This window comes from Trachinotus anak, unplaced genomic scaffold, assembly GCF_046630095.1.
Source record: "Trachinotus anak isolate AG129_WGS33_773 ecotype Australia unplaced genomic scaffold, CSIRO_AGI_Tana_v1 ptg000008l, whole genome shotgun sequence".
NCBI lineage: Eukaryota > Metazoa > Chordata > Actinopteri > Carangiformes > Carangidae > Trachinotus > Trachinotus anak.
The window spans coordinates 15,840,223-15,864,188 of record NW_027273859.1 but is presented as its reverse complement, the minus strand read 5'-3'; the positions used below and the strand labels follow the sequence as shown (position 1 = coordinate 15,864,188).

At 39.4% G+C, this 23,966-nt stretch overlaps 1 protein-coding gene across 3 annotated transcripts in view; it reads right to left on the bottom strand.

Annotated features, from left to right (window-relative positions):
* Positions 1–23,966, bottom strand: part of pcsk5b (proprotein convertase subtilisin/kexin type 5b) — a 74,446-nt gene that overhangs the window by 11,200 nt on the left and 39,280 nt on the right. The window contains exons 14-23 of one of the 3 annotated variants that reach the window (XM_071483053.1): positions 23,522–23,653; positions 23,134–23,236; positions 20,042–20,235; positions 17,901–17,985; positions 15,045–15,148; positions 14,733–14,871; positions 13,433–13,548; positions 5,519–5,621; positions 4,852–4,988; positions 1,661–1,861 (exon numbers count right to left, since the gene is read on the bottom strand). In XM_071483053.1, the coding sequence (XP_071339154.1) occupies positions 1,661–1,861; positions 4,852–4,988; positions 5,519–5,621; positions 13,433–13,548; positions 14,733–14,871; positions 15,045–15,148; positions 17,901–17,985; positions 20,042–20,235; positions 23,134–23,236; positions 23,522–23,653 (1,314 nt within the window). Of the gene's footprint in view, positions 1–1,660; positions 1,862–4,851; positions 4,989–5,518; positions 5,622–11,155; positions 11,906–13,432; positions 13,549–14,732; positions 14,872–15,044; positions 15,149–17,900; positions 17,986–20,041; positions 20,236–23,133; positions 23,237–23,521; positions 23,654–23,966 lie in introns of those variants that run through there. The other 2 variants (XM_071483054.1, XM_071483056.1) reach the window with 2 other exon arrangements.

Sequence of the window (23,966 nt, the reverse complement as noted above, 5' to 3'; positions counted from 1 at the left end):
TGACGGACACAGTGGATGAAATAGAGGTTCAAAAACACACAACACATAATAAGTGGTGATGAAATAACATAATAAAGCCATGAAGACTTGATGTGAATTCAAAATATTATATGTACATTGTGTGAAAAGTATTTCATGTTAACTGCTCAATATCAGATCACACAGTCGTTCAAAATAAGGTTTGATTTATGTAAATCTTTAAGGTAATGCTTTACATTGCATTAGTTATTGCTCTGACTGTGATACCAATAAAGGAAGAGAAGAGAAGAGAAGAGAAGAGAAGAGAAGAGAAGAGAAGAGAAGAGAAGAGAAGAGAAGAGAAGAGAAGACATTTAAATTTAGATTTAAAAAAAAAAATAGATTTAAATTAAATTTAATTCTAATTTTGGTCAAACAAGTCCGACAGACAAATGCTACCACGTCCACACCATCAGTTTTTCTGTTCAAGCCATCTGTGGGGCCTGTTGAGACCTGCCTACCACATATGATAAGAATTTCATCTCATCCTCCCACTCATACAGTTTATATCCTCACATACAAACTCTCATCGTTATCCTCCTCACCTCAGTCTCACATTCAGTATCATCTCCACATCTCCCCATCTTATCTCAAAAAACATCTCACTCAAAACATTTAAGCTTTTTCTCAGTCCTCCTTTCGCTGGCATTTACGTTTGATTTCATTCAATGAGATAAAGTGCGATGTGTTCATCTTTCACATTCTCTCTGATGATAAGTTTTAGTTGACCAGATTAAGACCAGAAAGTAGAAGCCAGCAGGCAGGCCTAAATAGATAAACTAAGTTAAGACAAGTCATTCACTCTATTTGCTTGGTAGGGCATTTTCATGTGTTTCTTTTAAAAATATATATTTTCAGTTTCATACAGTACATAGCTAAAAAAAATAGACGTCATTTATTTCCAGTGCACAAATGCAGTATTTTTGTGTTTCTGTTATGCTTTGTTGAATAGAGTTCCATGGCCATATGTTTTTTTCTTCTGATAGTATGCAGATTCCTACATTGCTAAACTCATACAAGTCAAAGGCACCATAGAAACTTACCTGAAAGACCTCTTGGACACGCAGTACTTTTATTACTTCCTGAACCTTCAAAAGCATGTTGATTTACAATATTACTGTTATCTTCAGATGCTTAAAATTCCTCCAGTGAACTGCACATTTTTCACACCTGACACAGAAATCCAAGCACTTTTAGTACCATAGTGTACAAGTTCAAAGAAGCCAGTCTAAAGAATAGTTTCCAATTCTTTGGTCAGTCTGTGCATATTTCTTTTAAACTGTGGCTCAGAGCCCTATGTGTTGGCATATTTTCTGAGTATTTGAATTTTAATACTTGCTGTAAAATGAGGTCAGTGTGCTACATATGTTCCCTTAGGGTGACGATTGTCAAATTCAGGCCAGCTGTGTTATAATGGTGCAACTATTATAAAAATCCTTCCCAAACTGTTCTTTAATTTAACAATAATGCTGAAATAGACAACACAAACATAATTATGTTCATGTTTTTACTATACAGCAATAGTCACAATGGTGTCACCCACTGTGAGTCTATCTAGCATTTGTACTGTAGAGTTAACAGAGAGTGGTTTTCATAGTGATATTGGTAACTGAACAAAGTCTTATACTCCTCCCTCTCTCACCTGCACTGCACTCCAACGGGACACACTGGGTATTTCTGAGCTTATGTCCTGGGCTGCAGTGGAGGCAGTGATCTGCTGCTGTACAGATGACACACTCTGCAGGACAGGGTTCACAACGGCTATTCGCAGAGTGGAAGAACCCCTTTGGACAGACATCCCGACACTGACCCTGAAAGAGGTACCTGGCCACACCGAACCTATCTGGATGGAGCAAGGAAAGAAAAGTAAAATCTATATGGGAAATTATCTGATGCACAAAAAAATATACAGATATACTCAGACAGGGAGTCACACACATGTACAAAAACATAGAAACAGCCTTGATAGTTTGTCTGATTCATTATATATGAACACTGAACATAATTAGGTTTCCTTGTTGGTGGATCCTCTATATGTGACTCTCACATGTGACTGGCATAATATAAGTTGCAGGCTGATAGGGGTTATCGACTAAACTATGTATTTTTCATCTTGAATTTTGGTGTCTAAATTTCATCGGTCCAGCTTTAGCTACCTGATTTTTGGCTGGACCACAACAGTGGGGTAAGCACTGGGGAATGTCCCCGACTAACTGGCTGACTGACTGATCATATTTCCACCATTGGTAAGGCAAATACCACATCACTGAGTTGGGGTTTCTGGTGCAAACAGATTATATTAGTAGGGTTTTTACGGTCTTCAGTGTTGCTAACTTAGCTCATTATTGCTAGATATAGAGCCTTTTTTTTTCAAAAAAAATGGGGATAAACCTCATACATGACTGGACCATGTATGGATGCCAACCGGGAGCTTATGGCTACACCTCTTGTTATGGACAGTGTACCTAACCAGTTCACTGAGCCTCACCTCCATTATGGCAGACAAACTGCTTTCATTACATGTATCATTATTACTTAAGGAGGTAGGGGAATAACTAAACATAAAGCACACTGAGCAGAGAGAGAGAGCAGGAGAGAGGGAGGGAGGGAGAGAGAAATCATAGGTAACTGCTAACGAAACTAACAGATCTCAATAATATGAAAACAACAGGAACACCAGTAACCGGAAATGAGACAATACGCTTACTGCAGCTATGCAATGAAAGTCCTGTTAGGGTTTCTGCACACTGAAATGCTAGAGGGCTTTTAATTTGAAATGATTACAGGAAGTGTTGAGTTTGCATGAACGAATAGTGCGATGAATTTGACATGGCAAACAGGAGCAACTGAAAACAAGGTGAAATCATACTAAAATACTACTATGATCAATTCTGCATATCAAACAGAGGGAGTTAGATCTGCCTCTAATAAAGGTCTGTAACGTTCTGGAGTTGAGGTAAATAAGTCTAAACTATTGTGGATCCCAGACGGAGGCTGTGCTCTTTGTGAGACAAAATAAGAAAGATATTCATTCACTTCTAACTTTCTCTCTGAGTGTTTATTTTACAAGTAAATATAGCTAAAATCACAGCAGAGTCTTTGTCTTTAATTTACATGATTGTTGATTTTGTCAGACGACACTGCGATTATAAAATCAAGATTTGACCACAGGTAGTCCAGCCCTAGTCTTGTTTGACTCAATTTGAACTTTGAAATTGAGCTTGAATATGCTTTCTTTCTGTCTGAAAGTTTTTGATATTGCACACCTTGAAATTACCTACTGGAAATTTAATAGAGGGGAATTCGGACCACATAAATTGAGATCCATGGTTTTTGGATTCCATGGTGAAATATTTCAGTGTTATAAATTTGTGGTATTCAAATTTCAACATTAATTGTTTTGTTGTGTTTAAATTTAAGATTAATTGTAAGATTCAAATCCTTCCGGCCTGTCTTTGAAACACAAACCTCTGTACTAGTGTTTGTGACTGTGATTTCATGCACGTGTGGGCTTGTTGTATCAGTATTTTGACATGGACACTTTTGTATGTTTAATTAGCAACCTCTTTTCTTTTCTTCATGTCCTCCTTTGTTCCCTGCCCCACCACCCTACACCCCACCCCCCTTTCTAGAGACAGCAGGGGTGTAAAAACTCCACGTTACTATCAAAGGTCAGTATCAAAAACTGTCTGCTCAGTATGTACCAGTATGCATGTGTGTGTGTGGGTGACTCGCCAAGATAAGAGAGGTTGTTTTGAGAGAGAAATGACACAGGGAGAGACAGATGGAGGGTCTCTTCATGTTATTATTGTTATGTCTCATTGAGCCTCAGACAGACCTGCAATTAAATGGAACCACATTTGCAAACACAGTCTGACAAACTTGCCGGCTAATTGAGAGTGTGTGTGCACATGTGAAGTTGAGAGTGAGAGAGAGTGTGTGTGTGAAGGGGAAATCTGGTGTTAATCTTCTCCTTGGCTGTCTAGTGTCTTGAAGTGTGTGTAGGTGGGTGTGTGCGTAACAGAATCTCCCCAGTGTAAATACATTCGTTCTGACAGCCATAATACTGTCTGTGACACCGTGATAAACACAGTTATTACTCCCACCTTCAGGTTGATATTTCTTCAGCTGTGAGCCTCTAATGACATCCGGGTTTTATCATAACGATTGTTTTTAGACTGAAGAAAAAGGGTTAGGTTTCTTTTTTTTATGTACTTTGGATTGGCTGCACTGGATCCTAAGATCATAAAACCTACCACGAGGTAAGTTTTTTCAATCATCAAATCCAGACAGTTTGTCATTTAACTGAGACCCGAGAGATGTGCAGTGACCTCTGCACGAGGACGCAACAAACAAATGAGTGATTCCCCCTTTTCACACATCTATCAGCAGGCCTTGGCTGAATTCCTGCTTTAATTAGATTCATTTACTTTTAGAGGATTGATTGGTGGAGTCTGGCACAAATGAGCCTTAGCTTGATCCATGTGATGTTGCGAAATAGCACGATTTCACTTACATTCCAGTCACACTTAGATAGATTGGGTTTCTAAGTGTATCTAAGTCAACCTCTGCAAAAAGCTACCTGTGTCAGTTCAAAGGCTCAGAGCATGCAAGCTGGTGGGAAAGAAAGAGGGAATTGTTCAAATATATTCAAATTATTAATGTTTTATCTGCACTAATTTGTGCAGCTTTTTCCTCCCAGCTAAAGCACTGTCATTTTGATTTACTCTATGGGAAATAAATATACTTATTACAGTTTTTTTTTTGTTTTGTTTTTTGGCTTAATGTGCATTTGATTATCAAACAAGACTTTTAAAGCCCAAGTTAGTGTACCTCTGTAACAGCTGGTGCAGTTGTCTGGTCCTTCATCAATACACTCCTTGCAGGTGTGGTGGCAGCGATAGCACTGCCTCCCCATTGCATAACGCCCTGCCTGGCAGCGAATGGCGCAGCGTCCATCATCAAAGACACTGCAAGTAGGGTGTGGTTCACGATGAATGTGCAAACTCAGCCTTTGCCACAATGTATAATGTACATACTTACAGTGCCAACACTTTGTTGCTCCTTTACAATAAAAAGCAATACAAAAAGCAAAAGCAACCATAATAAATTTTAGTTATTTAGCTTAGCTGAATACAATATTCTCCACTCAAAAATCTCCTTTTGTTAAAACAGAATCACACATTTTACCATAGACTTGAATTTGCTATTCACTTGCAGGAACAAGAGTTGACATAAGTTGTTTTCTCAATTTGCAGTAATGGTTATCTGAACTGCCCACACGTTTAACATCACTACTACTAGTTAGCAACAGTGTCTGTATTAATAAGACTGTTCATGTGGGTTCAGGGCCTACCATCTTTAGACCAACAACATCTTTTAGATCTTCACCTCTTGACAGTACGTGGGTTGCTTGGATTGGAATATTGTAAGCGAACCTCCTCAGCAGTATGAGGTTGTGTGTTTTGAATGAAGGTGTTTGTATGTCAGTGGTCCTCACCGTGTAGCAGGGCAGCTGGTGCAATCCTCTCTCTCCGGACCTGTGCACTGCTGACAGGTCACATCACACAGGTGACACTTTCCATGTTTACTCAAGTACTCTCCTGCAGACAGAGAGCAAGAGTGAACAACATGACCTCACACCTGCTGCCTGAAGTTCTCTCTAGAAACACTTCTCCTGGAAAAAACCTTCCTCTTCTCTTTATCAGATTTGTTATGTGTGTGCTCACTTCTTTTTTTATTTTACTTGTGTGACTCATGTTGATGCTGTGATGTGTCCTATTTACACCAATTACAACCAACAGTCATTTGTTACTGTTTCATTTCAGTGAAGATCCAGCTCATTATTCTCTGATTTCTGACATCTCTTGCACAAAAACAATTATGCCTCTTTTTTTCTTGCTTTCTTCTCTGACCCTTGTGAGCTTGAAGACACAGAGAGAATTCCCAAAACTCAAGATGTTTTAAACAAACAGAGATTATCAATGTTTCGCTTGCACAAACTAATTCTTATCATAAGAATAAAGTTACAGAACCCATATTCAAAGCCTTTGTCTGTTGAGTTCGTATGTTCTCTCCATGTTTGGGCTGCCCTGCCAGTTACCCACAAATGTATTTGTCCGGTTCAAACCTGGTGACTCTTAGTCAGTGACTGGAGCTTTTCAATCATACATTACATTACATTTACTCATTTAACAGATTCTTTTATCCAAAGCAATTTACAAGTGAGGGACAACACTAAAGCTTCAGTGCAGTAGGAGACCTTGAAGTATGTACTTAGTACTAAATCTATTCAGTAAAGCAAAGTGCAAGGAGATCAGGAGACCTTGAACAGGACAAAGTGAGAAAAGATGGTTGGAAAACACTTTTTAGCATTTTACCAGATTTGAACCTAGGACTTAAAAGGTACATTCCATAAGCAATTACTTTTAATGGCCTGTATAAGTAGACCTGTATGACATCAGCAGATATGTGGCTTAGCTACATGAAGAAGTGCACTTGTTAATTAGAGCAGAGATGCCAAAGAATTATCATACCATAAAGAAACATACTGTAATAATACCAACTTTCCATTTAGTTATTTTTCACATGAGAATAAAATGCCTTCCTACAGCCCCATGGTCACATCCTCCACGGTTGAAAATGCTGAAAATGTGCGTAGGTTTTGGAAGGTTGGAAAGTTTTTGTCGAGTACAGCCTGGAAATCGACTTTTGTGTGCCAGAAATCTCAACACCTGGCAATGTAATTGTTGAGTTACTGGCATTGATCAAAACATTATCACACTCCAGGTAGATATATTGTTGTAATTACACACTTTGCAGCAGTGAAAAATCAACTTATTGCGCTTGTAATATTATAAATTAATCATGTTCACCAATTACAAATAATGTTTTCGCTCGCCTGAATGAGTGTTATGTCAACTTTATTCACATTCACCTAGGACACTCATAATATGTATGGAAGCTATTGTGTCCTGTCTTACTATAGGAGTGAGAAAAATCCTTCAGCTTCACACTTGGCACCACTGAAAAGAGCCATAACAAAAGAGGCAAAAACATTGTCTCCTATCCTACCTTTGTATTAGACAAAGGTGACAGACACTGGCTCAGGCATAAGGATGGAGCTGTGTGTATGTGTGTGTGTGTGTGTGTGAGAGAGAGAGGGAGGGAGAGAGGGAGAGAGAGAGAGAGAGAGAGAGAGAGAGAGAGAGAGAGAGAGAGAGAGAGAGAGAGAGAGAGAGAGAGAGCATCCTTCAAGGCAGCACCGAGGTTGTCTGTGCTCTCTGGCTTTCTGTGAAAAGCTCAATTGTTCCTTTCAAAACAAAAGAGCTTCTTTGTGTACAAACACAACAGGCGGTGGCTTCCCATTCAGCGGAGCTCTGCTGAAACCATTCAAACAGCCCCCTAATAAACGCCGTCACTCTCCTTCACACACACACACACACACACACACACACACAAACTGTCTCCCTGTCTTTCTGTTTGTCGTCCCCCTCACTCACTCACACAAACAAACAGGGAGCCAAGTTCTCAAGGGATGGAAAGCCGCACAACTCCACTCAGCAAAAGCAGACACTTTGGACTCCCACTGCCAGACGGGAGAAGAATGGAGCACAGAAGAAAGAGAGCTTGTCACTCAAGGGAGTAAAACTTTTCCGCTGTTATGGACTCAGCTGACCTTGTGAGGACACTGACAGTCTTCTCTGTCAGGAGAGAGAGCTCTGTTTGCAGATATCACACTGACAACCACCACCACACCTGGCCCTGAATCCTAATTCCCCTCACCCTTCCACCTCCTCATAATCAGTCCAAGAAAGTAGAAGAAAGACATATTCACTTTACCCTGCAGGTGGTCCAGAGAGTATCAACTGCACTGTTTATCTAATATTTTGTATTTATTACCACAGGGAAGCGTTCCTTCTTCTTGACCTGAGCTAGGGTAGACATTTTTTGTCCTCAGAATTTCAACTATTTATTATGCCAATGCCTTGTTCAAGGGCAATGTCAGGATTGTTATGCATGTCTTTCGAGATGTGAAGCCCCTTTAGACAAAAAACACATGCTGATAACCGCTGACCCACAGTCCTCTGTGCCCATGAATTACAGCAGGATTAACTAAGGTTTCTCATGGCTCCTCATATGATCTAAATGTCATCATAATAAATATAGTATTAAAAATTGGATGGATATTGTTTTGAAATTTTTGACCACCAATTGAAATTATGACCACAACCAGCACGGGAGAGAGCTCAAGCCATGACAAGAGGTGCATTTAACAGCGAAAACATTCGTTTGGTGTTTGGTGAGGCTTGAAGTTTATGTGCTGACTTTTATTTCATCATGAAATAAATGTGCCTTGTATGGTGGCTGTGGGAAAATATATTACATTGTCTGATTTTTATGACATTTGCGGGATTTCAAGCAAATTGTGCTATACAATTAACTACAGCAACTGTACTACAGATTATTCATACACAAACTGTGTCTTCTAATACTTCTGGTTACAGTTCGCGCCAGCACCCAACGCCAGTGTGCGTGTGTGTATAACTGTATTAACTGTATAATCTGGGAAAAATCCATCTTGAAGTGCTTACAACAACAGACATAAATGAAACAGCGTCAATGAGCTCATGAAAAGACTCCACTCATTCAAATTCCTGCTTTAACACACTTGCCAATGTTATAGATAATATACCAGTTCTACAACATGGACAGGAAAAAAACAAACTGGGTGACTGGGAGGGTTGGTTACAGGTACTATGAGAGACATACAAGTGTATCAGCACTAAGCAGTAGCACTGAAATGTTTCACCGACACTTGCTATTACTACTAGCACTATTATTACTTGACAATAAATATCTCATGGGTTTAAATGCATCTAATGACAACTAAAGCTTGTTATCTGCCTCCTCCTCTAACAGAGCTGACTTTGGTGTAGTATATGTTAGCACTATTTGAATTTAAGCCCAGGAGTTTTTGAGATCTACATCGTAATTGCTGTTGTCTGGCAAGAAAAGAAAAATCTTGAAAAACTGAAAAATAACAAAAAAACAAGTTCTTCATCCAGGCTCATCTTAGCCGCCTCATGAATGTAAAAGTTTGTGCCTATAATAAGGCAGTAAAACCCTGCATTCATGACCTGTTTTTAACTTCCATCTAATTGTCATTGAGTGCACACGTCTCCCTTCAAGTGCTCTGCCTGGGGCATGTGGAACTTTCACTTAATCTGATCAAGTGCTGAAAAACTAAAAGTTTCCAAAAGTGATGATCTGAATTTCAATGATCTTATTTTCTTTCATGAATTTGTAAAAAAGAAAAAAGAAAAAAAAAAAAAAAAAAAAAAGACGAAAATAGAGTGAAAAAACAAAACCTAATGTTTTGGAAAGGAAGTGAAAACTGATGAACAAAAATGCTAATGGATGAAATAATAGTGATGAATACACTGTCAAGATAACTAATGAGAACTGAAGAGAAAACAAAAACATGAACAGATTAAACATTTTAATAAGAACACTTAAGTAAAAAAAAAAAGATTTTCAAAACTAGAACTTTGAGTAACATTAATAATGCATTGTCACAGATATGTCACAGGTACACAATAAAAACAGCTTTTGTACGAGGGGTGTGTGTGTGTGTGTGTCTACTACAACACGATCTAAAGTCAATTCAAGTCATCTTAAACAATGACCAAGAATAAGTTTTTGTTAACCAAAACAGGGGATTCATCAAGCTTTATTACAAATCATCAAGAACCATAACCAGTTGACAGTACAACAATTCATCTAATACTGTAAATGCTCAAGCTGCAGGTGTGAAGACCCACACAGAATAAGAATCTTAAACATTTTTTTTTTTTGCTGTTCTTTATTAGAAACCAGCACCACCAGAATAACCTTTGACTTTTATCGGGTAAGATTCAGAGACAGACAGGAGGAGAAACCAGGCGCCTGAAGTCAGCCGGCTTTAACACAAGTACAGTTTTGACTCAATATGAATTAACATTTCTGACACACTCCTGGTTCTGCTGTGATGTTGTCACTTTTAGTTTTAACAAATGTGATGTAAATTAAAAAAATAAAATAAAATAAAAATAAAAATAAATGATTGCCTCAATGTGTTTGTTTTCCTATTGTTCTTGGGTTGACTGAACACAGTTTACTACGGTTCCACGGCCAATTGTTTTTCTATACCTACATTTTGGACAAAATCCCTTTTCTGAAATAACTGAAAATAAAAATGTCACAGCTCTGATTTGCACCACAGCAGTTTGCTGTCTGTCTGCCTGTCAGAGACCTCTACCTGCAGATGAAACATGATAACAACAGAATATTTTCTGTGCCAATCATTGACCTTCTGTGTTGAAAGTGTGGAGCAATACTTCAGTTGATATGCATTGCCATTAAGATGTAATGACAAAGAGTTGAAACTTCTAAAACTCTATTTTATTTGAGAACAGTACATGTAGGGATGCACCGATACTGATAGAATATAACTATTGGACAAAATTCCCTTTATCTGGGTTTCATATGGCATGTGGACAATCAAACCAACATACGGAAAAGTTGAGGATCCCTGTAACAAATATAAGAAATATTTCAATTATTCTTTCCAGTGACAACAAAATAATGGTGGAGCCTTAAATTGTTCAGTCACAGTAATGGATGGAATCGATACTCAGTTTTGGGCGAAGGTTTAGTATCCAGACTGTGCATCATGTGTGACAAATGGGCATCGGTGCATCCCTGGTACCACAAATTCATTATAACTCACTGCAGCATTTCCTTCCCTGCAGAAAGCTCCGGAAGGAAAGACTATCGACTCGTCTTGTAGTACCTCTGGAATGAATCAATGCTGCCTGGGCTTACATCAAGAATTAATAGCATTCTTCTACACACACTAATAAAGACAAACACACACACACACTATTCAGAGGGCAGGTTTATGTTTTTAAATAAATGAAATGAGGTGATTTTGGTCAGTAACGTGCATCAGTCTTAGCATACGGTGACACTGTGGCGTCTGTAACTTCAAGTGATGGCTGATTTATGTGTCTGAGTTCATGTTTATAAGTGTATGTGTGTGGTATATATGCATCTTTGTGCTCTGTGTGTGTGCGTGTGTGTGTAACTGTGTGTGAATTTGTCTTCCCTCCCCTAAACAGCCAAAGTCAGCCCAGACAGACATTATTTTCACATTACTGAGTGAGCTTCTTTTTTTTTTTTCTTTTTTTTTTTTTTCCTCTGACGTATATTTACAGGCAGAATACCAGGGCCTTTCCTACTGTATGTTCACTTTCCATCTGTTTATCATTAACACTGGAAAGAGAGGAGGAAGAGGAGCCAAAATAAAAATGCACACAGACGTATTCAGAGTTTTCACAGGCTGAGTGGCTCCTGTTTTTAGCTATGCTTCCTACACTGGCAACAAAAAAGAAGGTTCAATTATTTTGGCATCGATGCTTTGGTCACAAAATGCCGACACTTTTATTCTTTTGTTTGTTTTCACTTTTGTTTTCATTTGCTTGTTTGTTCTTGAAATAAGTCCCAGTCATTTTACACCCTGACCACGTGTGTGTGTCCCAGTACAGAAAAAAGGTAGGTTTGTTGTAGTCCTGTCATCGCACCTCCGATGCAGTCCCTTTAAGAGGCACAGATTCTCTTATAAATTATGTGACTGTGAATGAGTGGGCAGGGGGGCTTGAGAAGGAGGGGTGCCCCCTGTGCCCCCACATCCCCCCTGCACTCCCTTTATGCCCAGTGAGTACATCCCGTCACCCCTTTTGCGAGCACGTTCTGCAGCACAGTTGCTGCAGCACTTTCCTCTGGCAAAGATTGTTCTTTTTAACGAGCACGCAGAAACTGCCTTCCGCCCAAGATTCTTCATTTGCTTTCCACAGACCAGGAAGAAGAGATACAGGGGGAGTTTTGGAAGGAGGGGAGAGGGAAGACACACACACACACACACACACACACACACACACACACACACACACACACACACACACACACACACACAGGGTAGAACCATTAGAAATGGTTGAATGGCAGGCAGAGCCATGTGATTGGTCAGGAGAGGATTCAGGTAACAGGAAGCATTTTTTGATCCAATCACAGGTGATGTTCATCGAGGTGGAAAATGATTGTAGTCCGGTGGAGTGATTGGATCCATGTCAGGAGAGAGGGAAAACAGATTCGGGAGAAAAAACAGAGAGAGAGAGAAGACAAACGTCACACAATTAGAAAATTGAAGATTTTTTTTGAAATTCACAACTTGGTTTCATTTTGCATCAGAGAAAACAAAGTGGACCACCAGTCTGTAAAACCAGCCAATTCTTTCATTTATCAACAGCAATCAAATGTACTGGTCACTTTTGAGCTTCCAATCAAAGTTTCACCAATACTGAACCAGTTAGGAAGGTTGGAAACAGACTGAGTGTGCACTTTGAGCAAAGTGTTCTTCAACAGAAAGGTCACACAGTGAAGGCCTTTCTCTCCTCTGAGCTTTATCTCATCATAAGCTGAGAGACTTTTCAGCCAGGGGTTCATTTTAACTAGAAGGTCATGGCAAGAGCAGCAAATCACAGGCAAAGTCTCATAATCAGACAGCCAGTTTAAAAAAAAAGGAATATTTACATTAAAGATCCATAAGCCAAACATGCACAAATTGGAAAAGACTACACCACAAAGCACAGCAAAGACAGAATGGTGAGTGAGTAAAGAGAAATCAGAAAATTACTGTAGAGAAGCACACTAGAAAAATAAGAAAGGGGATAAAGAGGGAGTAGATGCTTCAAGAAACAGTGAAGTGTGTGATCCTAGAGTTTTTATGTTAGTAATATGCAGAACATGAATGAGTGCGTGAATGAAGCAAAAGCAAGGACAGACCGTTTTCCTGCTTTAATGCTACAAGAGAGCTCTTTGAACAGTTTTATCCAAGAAGTTAGTACAAAGCTCAGAATATTAAAAAGAAGGCCACAGTTGAAACCTTAGTCTTTATTTAATAAAGCAAAGTTTTGCATTCATTTTATACCCTGTGGCTTATAACACAATTTAATTTAAATGGAGATGCAAAATAGGCTCAGATTCACAGAGAGGGTTGAGATGTAAATCTGCACCTCTGAGGCTTTTGGTTCTTTGATTAGCTGCGATTGTTTAGACCACAATTTGTGGACTTTTGCCTTTACCACTTTGAAAAAATACTGATGTGAATCTAATTAATTATAAAGAATATTTTTCTCTTGCTGTGACTCTATCCAATTAAGTGCTCTAGGGGGGGGTCCAAGTCTTTACAGAAATTTCAATGCAGGTCATACTAGTAAGCATTATAACAATACATTTCCTCTGAGATGCAGTACAAAAAGTATAAAAGAAACACATTGAGACCATCTTGTAGATAAGAAGGCTGACAACTCACCATCTTTGCAGATGGTGCTGACAACGCAGGCTCCTGCCTCCAGATTGTAACCACTGACGCAGCTGCTGCAGTTCCTTTCACCAGGCCCCAAGCACTCGTAGCAGCTATGGTCACACCTGTCGATGATTGTATGAAGAATTAGATACTAGTCTACACAGAGCTGAACTGTGCTCACATATCCTCTTTGAAAGTTGGAACTGTTCTTTAAGGATAATTCAGCTATCTTTCATAGACTACGCTTCATTGCATTGGCCAGGTCAGTGTGTGTTGGAACTAGAAGTTTTCAAGTGAAGTAAGAGAGTAAATTCTGAACACAGTTGTTATCACAAGACAAACAAGATAAGAAAATATCTGAAATAATCCTATAGGAGCAAAAGACCAAAATTAGGCAACAAGAAAACACAGTTGTTGCAATTACCATCCTGCTAGTGTAAAATGGGTCATAACATCTGTTGGAAATGATCTGATGTCAGTTTCTGAGACCGGGGAGGAGCTGACAGAGAATGAAGCAATCAAATAAGGTAAAGGGTCAAGTGAGCAATAAAAAAAATTCAAGGTAGGAGGGAAAAATAGCAGGGAGGCTAAGTCAACCACAAGGACCGATAAGAAAAGCAGCCAAGATGTCTGACTCTGTGGAGGAGTTTGACTGTGGGTGTGATAGGAGGCAAAGTAGCCATCAAACTGTCATCAAACATAGTAATACAAGTACGATAACATTTTCACTCCCCTTTCTCATAATGCAGATTAACATTAGTGAAGAATGAAGCAAAAGAATGGCTCACAGCTATAGGATAGAAACACTAAATGCATCAAAAGGCAGTTCTTGTCAAACTATATGAGTTAACACATGTTCATGCTCTTATAGTAAAATTTAAATGGCAGGAAAGTCCACAGTTGTAGGTTTTCTGCTTACGTTTCCCCTTATTGTTTCAGTGACTAATTGTAATTTTTTTGACCCATACCAAAAATCACGCCATTCCTGTTTGAGTCCACGTTTTAAATACAGGTATAGTGTAACAAAATTTCTGTTTCATGGGGGATGTTGGTGTCTGAATCATCTTCTGTCCAGTTTCTCAGATTGTTAAATGAGAAACCAGACAACTGGGAAATGCAAAGATTGCGCACTGCACAGAGAACAAGCAGTGCTAGGAAAGGATAAACCAAGGTTAAAGTAAAAACAAATGGAAATTTGCACTTGACTTGCTAAAGCTCGAGATTTTCTTATTCTTCTCTTTGGACTGGAGATCTACAAGTTTTCGCTGTGGTGTAGAGGTGTTGGCAGGTGTGCTGACTGACTCACTTCCTACATGACCTCTGCACCTGCCCGTTGTCTGAGGTCTGCTCTGACAAGTAGTAGCCAGTGCTGCAGGTTGACACACACCGCCAGTCCTCAAGTAAATAGCCCTCTGCACACTTAGTGCAGGCCTCTATACCTGTGCCTGAAAAACACAAACACACACTTCAGGGATGTTGTTAGGGCATTCAAAATCAAATGATGAACAAAAAATGTCCATTATGGCTGCAAAACAAAAGCACACACTGACTTAGATAATAAATGTAATTGTAATAGAGGTGGTGCCTGTTCACAGTTAAATGGCTTTCAACTTCCTACCTGCACAAGTGGCACAGGCCCGATGGCAGGGCTCACAAGTCCGTCTGTGGCCATTGTAATAAGTCCCTGCATCACAGGTCATCTGACACTTGTTTCCTTGAAGACTGAAAAGAGAAAGATAAAAAGTTGTGTATTCATAACCTCACAGTGAATGCACGAAAAATACTCAAGTGAAAGAAACTTTCACTTTCCTTTAATTAGCAACATGAAGCCAAGCACTACAAATCAGTTTTGGCTGCTATAAGCCAGCTGCTAATGAACAATTTTCAAATATTTAGGAAGAATGAAAAAAAAAACAAAAAAAAAAAAAATACTGTAGCTCCAGTGCATTGTGTGGGTGTACACATTAACGGCTAACCTTTAATTCACATTCTGACTGTAGAGGAATGTGACTTCTTCCAGATTCAAATGAAATCAAGTGAATCTGTTGTTTTGACCAAAATATACAACTGATTTTAGAAGCACCAGATGCAGGGAGTAGCAGTCAATTAAGAAGTGGGTTTAGAGGTTAGAATCAGTTCTGTGAAGTCACAGTGAGGACAGGTTGGTGAGCTTGCTGCGCTGAGCTGAAAAACAGCTGGTCTGTGTTAGCTAACGTTTCCCAGAAACGATCTCGCCTGGTCCTCTCTTCCTCCTCGGCTCCTAACCGACCATGAATGGTGAATTGAATGGGAGAAGGGAGAGCCATGTGTGCATGTGTGTACGTGTGTGAGCATGCGTCTTACTGTGGTCTCACTGGTGTTCAGAGGAAATTATGGCTTACAAGTGTCCCCACCTCCACCTCTGGCTACACTGAACACCAGGTTCAAGACCACAATATGTTTTAAACACTTCACAAGTGTTTCCTTCATGACCTATCAGGAATTCAAGCACTTTGAAACGCCCTATCCTCTGTCAGGTCAAGTGTTCTTGGGGCGGTTTAAAGAGGCTGTTGTGGAAGTGGCCAGAAAATGAACTGGAACATGTCTGCATGGATAACTAAATGGTTTAGATCTGAGGTTCTGCAAAGTAAGAATCACAACCCAAAATGGGCAACAGCTCCACTTCTTGTGGCTTCGCATGACATGAGTATATGTGGGCTTTAATAAGCCTGGGTCACAGGGTGAAACTCAGTTTACTCAATTTGGGTCCCAAGGGGAAAACAGTTGGGAGGCCCTGCTTTCACTGGTTCACATGATGCGAATCCAAACCACAATGTAATATAATGTGCTGGTCAACATCAGCAACACAGTATTCCTGCAGTGTTTAAGTGTTTTTTTTTTCTCAAACCACAACAGTGATATTCAAGTAAAACTGATGCAAAAAAACGCAACTGACTGTAATGTTAAACCTTCACAGAACAAGCTGTAATTTATACCAGCAGGTCTGGTGGCAGCCTGCTCAGGAGTATCTTAAGTGTTGAGAGGCTTTTTCAAGCACACAGACACATGGATAACTAATTACTAACAATATTTAAAATAAGTCTAATGTATCAATAATTTGTCTCTGCTGTTTACATGTTAAATTTGGGGTGATGTTATGATATATGAGGCCAAGTGTTCAGGCTTCTTAGCCAGAAGACACAAGGCTGGATCCATCACTGAAAACCCATATTGTGCAGATGAGCATTAGTCAAACTCACTAAACTTATTTTCAAATTGTAAAATTTTAGTCAAGTCTTCCAGAGCACAATAAAAATGTACAAATGTGCATGAAATTATTCACATTACATCTGGTACAAGCCTTGTGTCTTAAATAAAAAAATATTTCATTCTTTCAAGCCCACCATCACAGTGAGGGGTGAGATGTTGACATTTTCTGACAATCAATCCTCAAAGGCATTCAGAGTGTTCCACTTGTTTGCACAGACCAAAAGGGACACTGAATTGTATAAAACATAAAAAAAGGAGTGCTTGAGAGACTTTTAGCTCCTGCTTACTGTGCCACCTCCACACATCTGGGCAATTTCCTGTGTCAAGTGCCTATGAAAGTCACACTGTCAGTTTTGCATAGTTATGAAATTGCTGGAAGCGGCAACCTCCATTTCTAATGTCAGAAAGGTTTGGGGAGGTCGGGTTTTAGATGCTGAACAACCATCCTGAAAGCACTTCATTTTAAACACATTGACACCTTTAGAGGTCAAGTGATGAAGTAGTTGAAATGGGACCACCATACAACTTTGAGGCAAAAAGTGTTCAGGCAAATCCTTCAGACCGTTTCTGTGGCAGTTAGAATGATAAGCACATTGAATTGAATGTGTTTGCAGTTCTTCTAACTATAGCATTGGTTACTGTGGTAACAATAGTCTTGTTACCACAGTAATGCTCAAAAGCTAGTATGTGGCTGTATGGTCAATGTGTGAAATGGAGAACATGAAAACTGAAAACTGTTGTGCGACCGCTGTAAACAACTGACGTCATTGCTTCCTATTTGCAGTCCGCCTAGTGTCAGCCGGTTTTAGGCTTTTATCTGTTTTTCTCTGCTCTCCTACTTTCTGTGCTCACATATACAGTATTTTAATACAGCTGAATTCCCAATAAAGTTGTTCTCTTTTACATGTTTTTCTGTTACTGTTGTCAGACAACAGAACAAGTATGAAATAGTGAGTGAAGGGTTAGAATTAGGGTTAGGGTTAGGTGTAACTCTATCACTCAACACTTTCACTCAGTCACAGACATTCACATTTATAGGGCTGGTCCTGCTGCTGTGGTCTAGCAACAAATGTAATCACGCTGCAAATTATTAAGTATATAGTCAAGTTATATAGCGACAGACACAGCAAGAGTGAAATCAGTTGCTGCCGTAATACCAAAATCAGCAATGTTTCAGTAATCAGTAATTCTGGTTAGGCTTTGCTTAGCGTGACTTCCAGCTTACCTCGTCCCAGGTTTACATTCTGTGCAGAGATTGGAGGTGTTGCACTTCTTACAGTTCTCTGGACATCTCCTGCAAATGTTGGAATCTGGAAGACACAAGGTGAGCCAGTCATACACAGTGGCTAACAGGAACCAGAAGTCTGGTTGCATTTGAAGTGAAGAAAGGGAACAGAAGAGGAAGACAGTGATGAAGTGGAGGAGAAGGGGTAGAGTTAACGAGACAGACCAGTGAGAATAGTGGAGGAGGAAAGGACAAGGAATAAGTAGAATAAGGGGCAGATGAACAAAACAGGAGGACAAAAGGCAGCGGAAAGAGATGGCAAGAGAGGAGGGGGAAGAACGGAAATGTCAAAAGGCTAGAGCTGCAGGGATGAAAAAGAAGATTGTAATGATGGTGAGGGAGGATAAGAATGTAGATGAATATTTCAAAAGGCAGACTAAAGGCAATGACATGCTTTGACACAATGCACATGGACACTTCTGCCTTCAGCAGCGATGAGGATTGCTAAAAAGATACAGAAATAACATGTTTTATCATTCAGGGGCAATCAGTAGCCTATTTAAGAGTATGACTATTAATCTACTAACTGTTATTTTTTCCAAAAATCATTGTGTATGTATGACACAACCTTTGGTTTTGTTTAAGAAGTCATACGGTCACTTTTTGCTGCTTTATGTCACAGTGTCTTAAATATCTGTGGATTTTGGACTGCTGATTACACAAAAGAAGCATTCTCAAGAGTGAGGACGCCACTTTTGGCTCTAGGAAATTGTGATGGGCATTTTTTTTTTACCATTTTCTGACATATTCTACACTGAATGACAGATCAGTTAATCAGTTAATCAATAAGGAAAACCATTTATTGCAATCCTGGCCGGAATGTCAGAAACTATCTTGACATTGTTCTTACATGGACTTCTTGAGACAATAGTAAAATTTAACACTTCAGTCAGTTGATACCACACATAACACAGATCCGTGTCTGTGTGTTGATAAAGGCAGGAATTCACCTCAACTTGCTGTGAGACTGACAAAGACAAAATAGACTCTAGATAGCTCATTTAACACACCACAATACTCGGCAGTGCCAACATTTCAAAGGAAAAACGTATCCACTACATCTTGGCCTGCTGAAATGTTATGATTGAACTTGGATCAGATCACATCAGATCTGCTGCCAGAGACTCTCAGAGCTGCCAGGACTCACACTGTCTTGGCTGCAAACCAATATATAGATATAATTATAAGACATACATAGTCCCGGCTTCTCATTCCCAGTTGACTTTCATCCAGGCTGGCATACATCTTTAACATAAGACGAAGCAGTAAATACACAAATTTTCTAGTCTGTAGGTTAACACCATTGCACCACTCTGTTTGATATAGACCAACGGTCAACACAGAGAAATCAAGGTGACTTCTCGTAAACATAATCCATAGACAATCCTCCTGCAGGTCTGTTTTATTTCACATTTTATTCCACTTTAAAGCGGTGAAGAAAAAATTCTGCATACTAGTAGACTTTTCAGTTCTGTTCGGTTCATAAAGTACATAAAAAATAAACAAGTGGCTACATGTTACATCGAGGATACAATGGAATCATTCTGAGGTAGTGACTTAACGCACTTCTGCTGATAGTTGTGATTATTTATTGTGATACAGGTGACAGAGAGCATTGGCGTTGTCCCATTTATGGATTACCTTCATCATTGGGAACAATACATTTCACTATACTCTAATCTTAGAGACTTCAGACCTTGAGAATCTGATCAATGGACTTCAAATCAACAATGGACTTGCCAAGACAAACAGTGACCTTGGGCACAATGGGCAATCATGGCTGAGCCACTGATAGATTTCATGTTGATGGATGCATCTTTGGCTGCAGCGTTCTGAGAACAGTCAAGTTTAGTTGAGTTTGTTTTTTGTTAAATTATAATAAAAACAAATACAAAGGAGAAAACACTACTGAAGTCAGAAGAAGCTTATAAGAACCCCCCAGCTGGAATCAAGGAACAATGAATGAAAAGACAGGCTATGGGGAAAAAAAAATCTTGATTGAATGGTGTGCTAACATGTGCGCACTCATTAGTTAGGAGTTTGTACATTGTAGAGCCACTTAAGTCAGCAGTGAAATGTACCATGGTCGAGGTAGAAGCCATCGGCACAGTTGGCAACACACGTGTTGGAGCCCTCGTTGAGGTGGAAACCAGTCCTGCATGTGGTGCACTGGTCGCTACGACTACCAACGCAGGTCTCACACAATGAGGAGCACTTCTTGCAACGCTTCCTATCATCACGGAAAAAACCACTGGGGCACTCCGACACGCACATCCTGCAGAGAGAGTTGATTGAAGGAAGAGGAAAGAGAGACGCGGGGTAAAGGAGAGTGTCACAAAGGGCAAAAGTGGAACACAGAGAAGGGACAATTTGTACTTATAAATGTGACTGTATCCTGCTTAGACAACATAATGATAAAGACCAAATCAACCTCATTGTTCCACAGATATCAACCTCTACCACACAGTGTTAACAGGCTGAAAATGTACAACATATCCCTAACAAAAAACATATGCCTCTTGTTAGAGTATTGTGAGCATAATATATTGTGTGTGGTAAACATTAGCTCAAGAAAAATATAGTTTTATAGAACTAAAGCAGGAATACTTTTTCATAACTAGCCAATGTAAATGTAAACTTATTTTTCACAGATCAATATCATATAATGATTTGGGAACAGACAGAAATACAGGGACAGTGTGTGCTATATGGTGAACAGGTGTAACATCTGTTGGGTAACTTCACAGGCCTCCGACCCCCCCCCCCAGTTTCACCCTGAGGCTCCACTCCTAAGGTGAAAAGGATCTCCAAAATCCTCAAGAGCACAACATACACACACACGTCCACACTCCTTAAGCCTTTTTCACACACCTCAGTTTTCTGCCAAGAAACACATATGGCACGTGTGAAACACATAATCCACATGTGCAGTACACACTGCCATCCGTTTGTCCTCCAACTTCAATACCATTTCTCTGCTATGCTGACATGATTATTTAAAGAATAAAGATCGTAAAAAACAATCTTATGCCGGACCTACAAAAAGGACACCACTACATGTGAGAAAAAAATTAAAATAGCATTTTCCTGACCACAGTGCAAGCAGATGTCAGTGATTGAGTCCTTGAAATCATACACACATGAAATTATGGTAAAAGCGTTTAAAGCAAAACTTTTTTTTTTTTTTCAAACTTGACTCTTATTTTTGTATTGTTCAATCATCATTCCAGTTATGATTATATTTTTGGTGGTGGAGAAAAAGTGAGCACACCCAGAACGTCAATTACTTTTCCATGAAATGCGTGAAACAGTAATATGCATACACACACCCTTCCACCATTACTGTGCTTTTGAGAATCCTCACCTCTCAAGGTGTGTGATCAGGGTTGTGGTTACAACTGGGGACAAATGTGGTCAGTACCTTTTTTCTGAGAACATGGTCACATGAGTTGCTGTTTATATTATGCAATTTAATCTTAAATAAAGTGTATAGAGTGTTAGAATGTGATACCAATATTATTGCTTAAGTTTGACAACTTAACCAGTGTTAAATTGGACAATTTTTAGGACAAGAAAAATTTGGGGACCTTGCAAAAATTTCCACTCACCTTTTCAGTCTAGACCCTCAAACACATATGTAGGGATGTAATTATCTGAACATTAAACACCAGCACCACCATCACCACCCCTCCTCCTTCCTCCCACAACTCCCCCAATCGTCATTCATCAATTGCTCCCTGTGGTGGCAGGAAAGGGCAGCGCACCTCTAAAGTGGGCTAATGATAAGGCAGCACCTAAGCTTGCACATTCTGATGCACCTGCATCGGTTTGCCTTTTATTAGAGCAGAGACCCGCTGACACAAAGGCAATTACAACAGACTTTGATCCTAATGGGATCCTAAGGGCACACACAAATGTGCACACATGCACAAATTCACAGTCTCTCTAACACACACACACACACACACAATTAACAGGGGGGTGGCACAGACTTAACCTATTATGACCAACAGGAAACAGCAACTCTGTTATCAGACTGACATGGTGAAACAAATCAGGTCACCACCTGCACTGTTTCTTTACCTTATTCACATTATAACCTCATCAAATGGCAGGTATGAGCAGGTACCTCACATGGTGGAAAATAGGGAAATGTGCAGAATTCAAAACTAACCAGAGCAATTCTAGTTTTAACACTGATGGGACACCGTTTTACCATGCTTTAAAATTTAAGTCTGCTGAGTTCATCCTGCCCTACCTCTGTCAGAGCTCTTCCTTTTATTTTTCAGTTTCACTCGTCAGAAAGTCACCAGTTGCTGTGACTTCTTTGTTGAGTTCATAGAAAAAAAAAATGTAAATCCCTGCTGGTGTACTGATTATTAAATTCATTCATGCAAACTAGACTTTTATACAAATGTTTCTTTGAAGTATGCAAAGACAATCGAAATTTTGCCTTCAGCTGATTAAATCCAGTTATTGGTGGGTTGGTGCGCATTAACATTCACTTTAACTTTGTAAAACTTTCTGATTAAGGCCCCCTCAGCTAGTATCGATTCCTCCCTTCATTTGACTGTCTCTAGACTCCCAGAGGACTTCACACACCTCAAAACAATCAGATGGCAAAGCAGACATATCTTCTATCTGTGGCATTCTAGCTCAAATTCACCTTTTAAATTAAAAGAAAAAATAAAATACAATGGCTCTGGCGGAGTGCACAGAACAACCTGACATTTACATTTTCATATGTACTTTGAGTCTCTGTTAACCATTCCCCTAAAGTGAGAAACATTAGTTTAATTTCAGCCACTTTCATCATACCACCTAACATTATCCATACACAAAAATAGGTTTAAGTTTAAGTTTATTCATTCAGTCAGTCACTAACTCACTAAGTAATAATATAACTAATTAATAATTATGTTGCCTCCTGTAGATATTATGTATTTGTCAGTTGTCTGGCTCTGAATCTTTGTTTTTTGAACAATCCCTAGTATAAAAACAAGGAGACAAGGAGTTATCAGGCCAATGTGTTCTGTAAGATTTAAATCTATACAACAAAGACAAAAGTTAGCCTTTTTCCACCTGTGATTTGAATATAGATACATGTAAAAGAAAGTAAACAATGAAAAACAGGATGAAATGAAAACATCAATATGTAAAAAAGCAGTCTGACCTGGTGTTGTTCTTGAACTTAAGGAAGTAGTGGAGGCAGTTAATGCAGTGATGGGGTCCAGGGCCCTCACAGCCATTCTCATTGCATTCAGAGTCACAGGGGCCTGGAGACACATACAGAATTGAACACTTTGGTGGTAAAGCAAAAAAGAATAGGTATTTTAGTATAACAGCTTCATCAAATCAAATGCCTTAACTAGAGGAATCATTTCCATGTATTACACTCTTTGATAGTACACTTAAACCATATCTTACAATACTCCTACTTGCCATAATCACAGGGTAGTAAAAATAGCCTGTAAAAATATATATATTACTTTGCAACACATGACAACATGACTCCTGCTGTGGCTAACCTGTCTGTGTACGCCTCTGGATTTATTACTTACCATTGTACTCCTCTGTGAACTCCTCATCGGTGGGCGTCAGCATGTCTGTGGAACGAGGCTTATCAATGCGCAGAGATGAGTATGGGTGCACAGAGGTGCCATACAGCACCAGTGACCATTCCTTCAGCTTGCCTGAGGAAACAAAAGCACTGTTAAAGTCATCTTACAGACAGAGCAACATTTAAATCTGTCCTGATGGCCAGCAGATGAGTATCCTTTGCTGTTTATTTGATATGTAGCGCTACCCTTTTTGTTTAGCTCAGTGGTAACATTTTTATTTAGAACAGCAGTTAAACCTGACGGATATCCATCTTTCACCATTTGAGTGCAACAGCAGAGAAAGCAGGAGTCTAAATTTTTCAGGTCTATATTTTCAGGTATTTTCAGTTACCATATGTAGATCACATTACATGGAACTTCTATCTATAATGAGGCAGAAGTTACA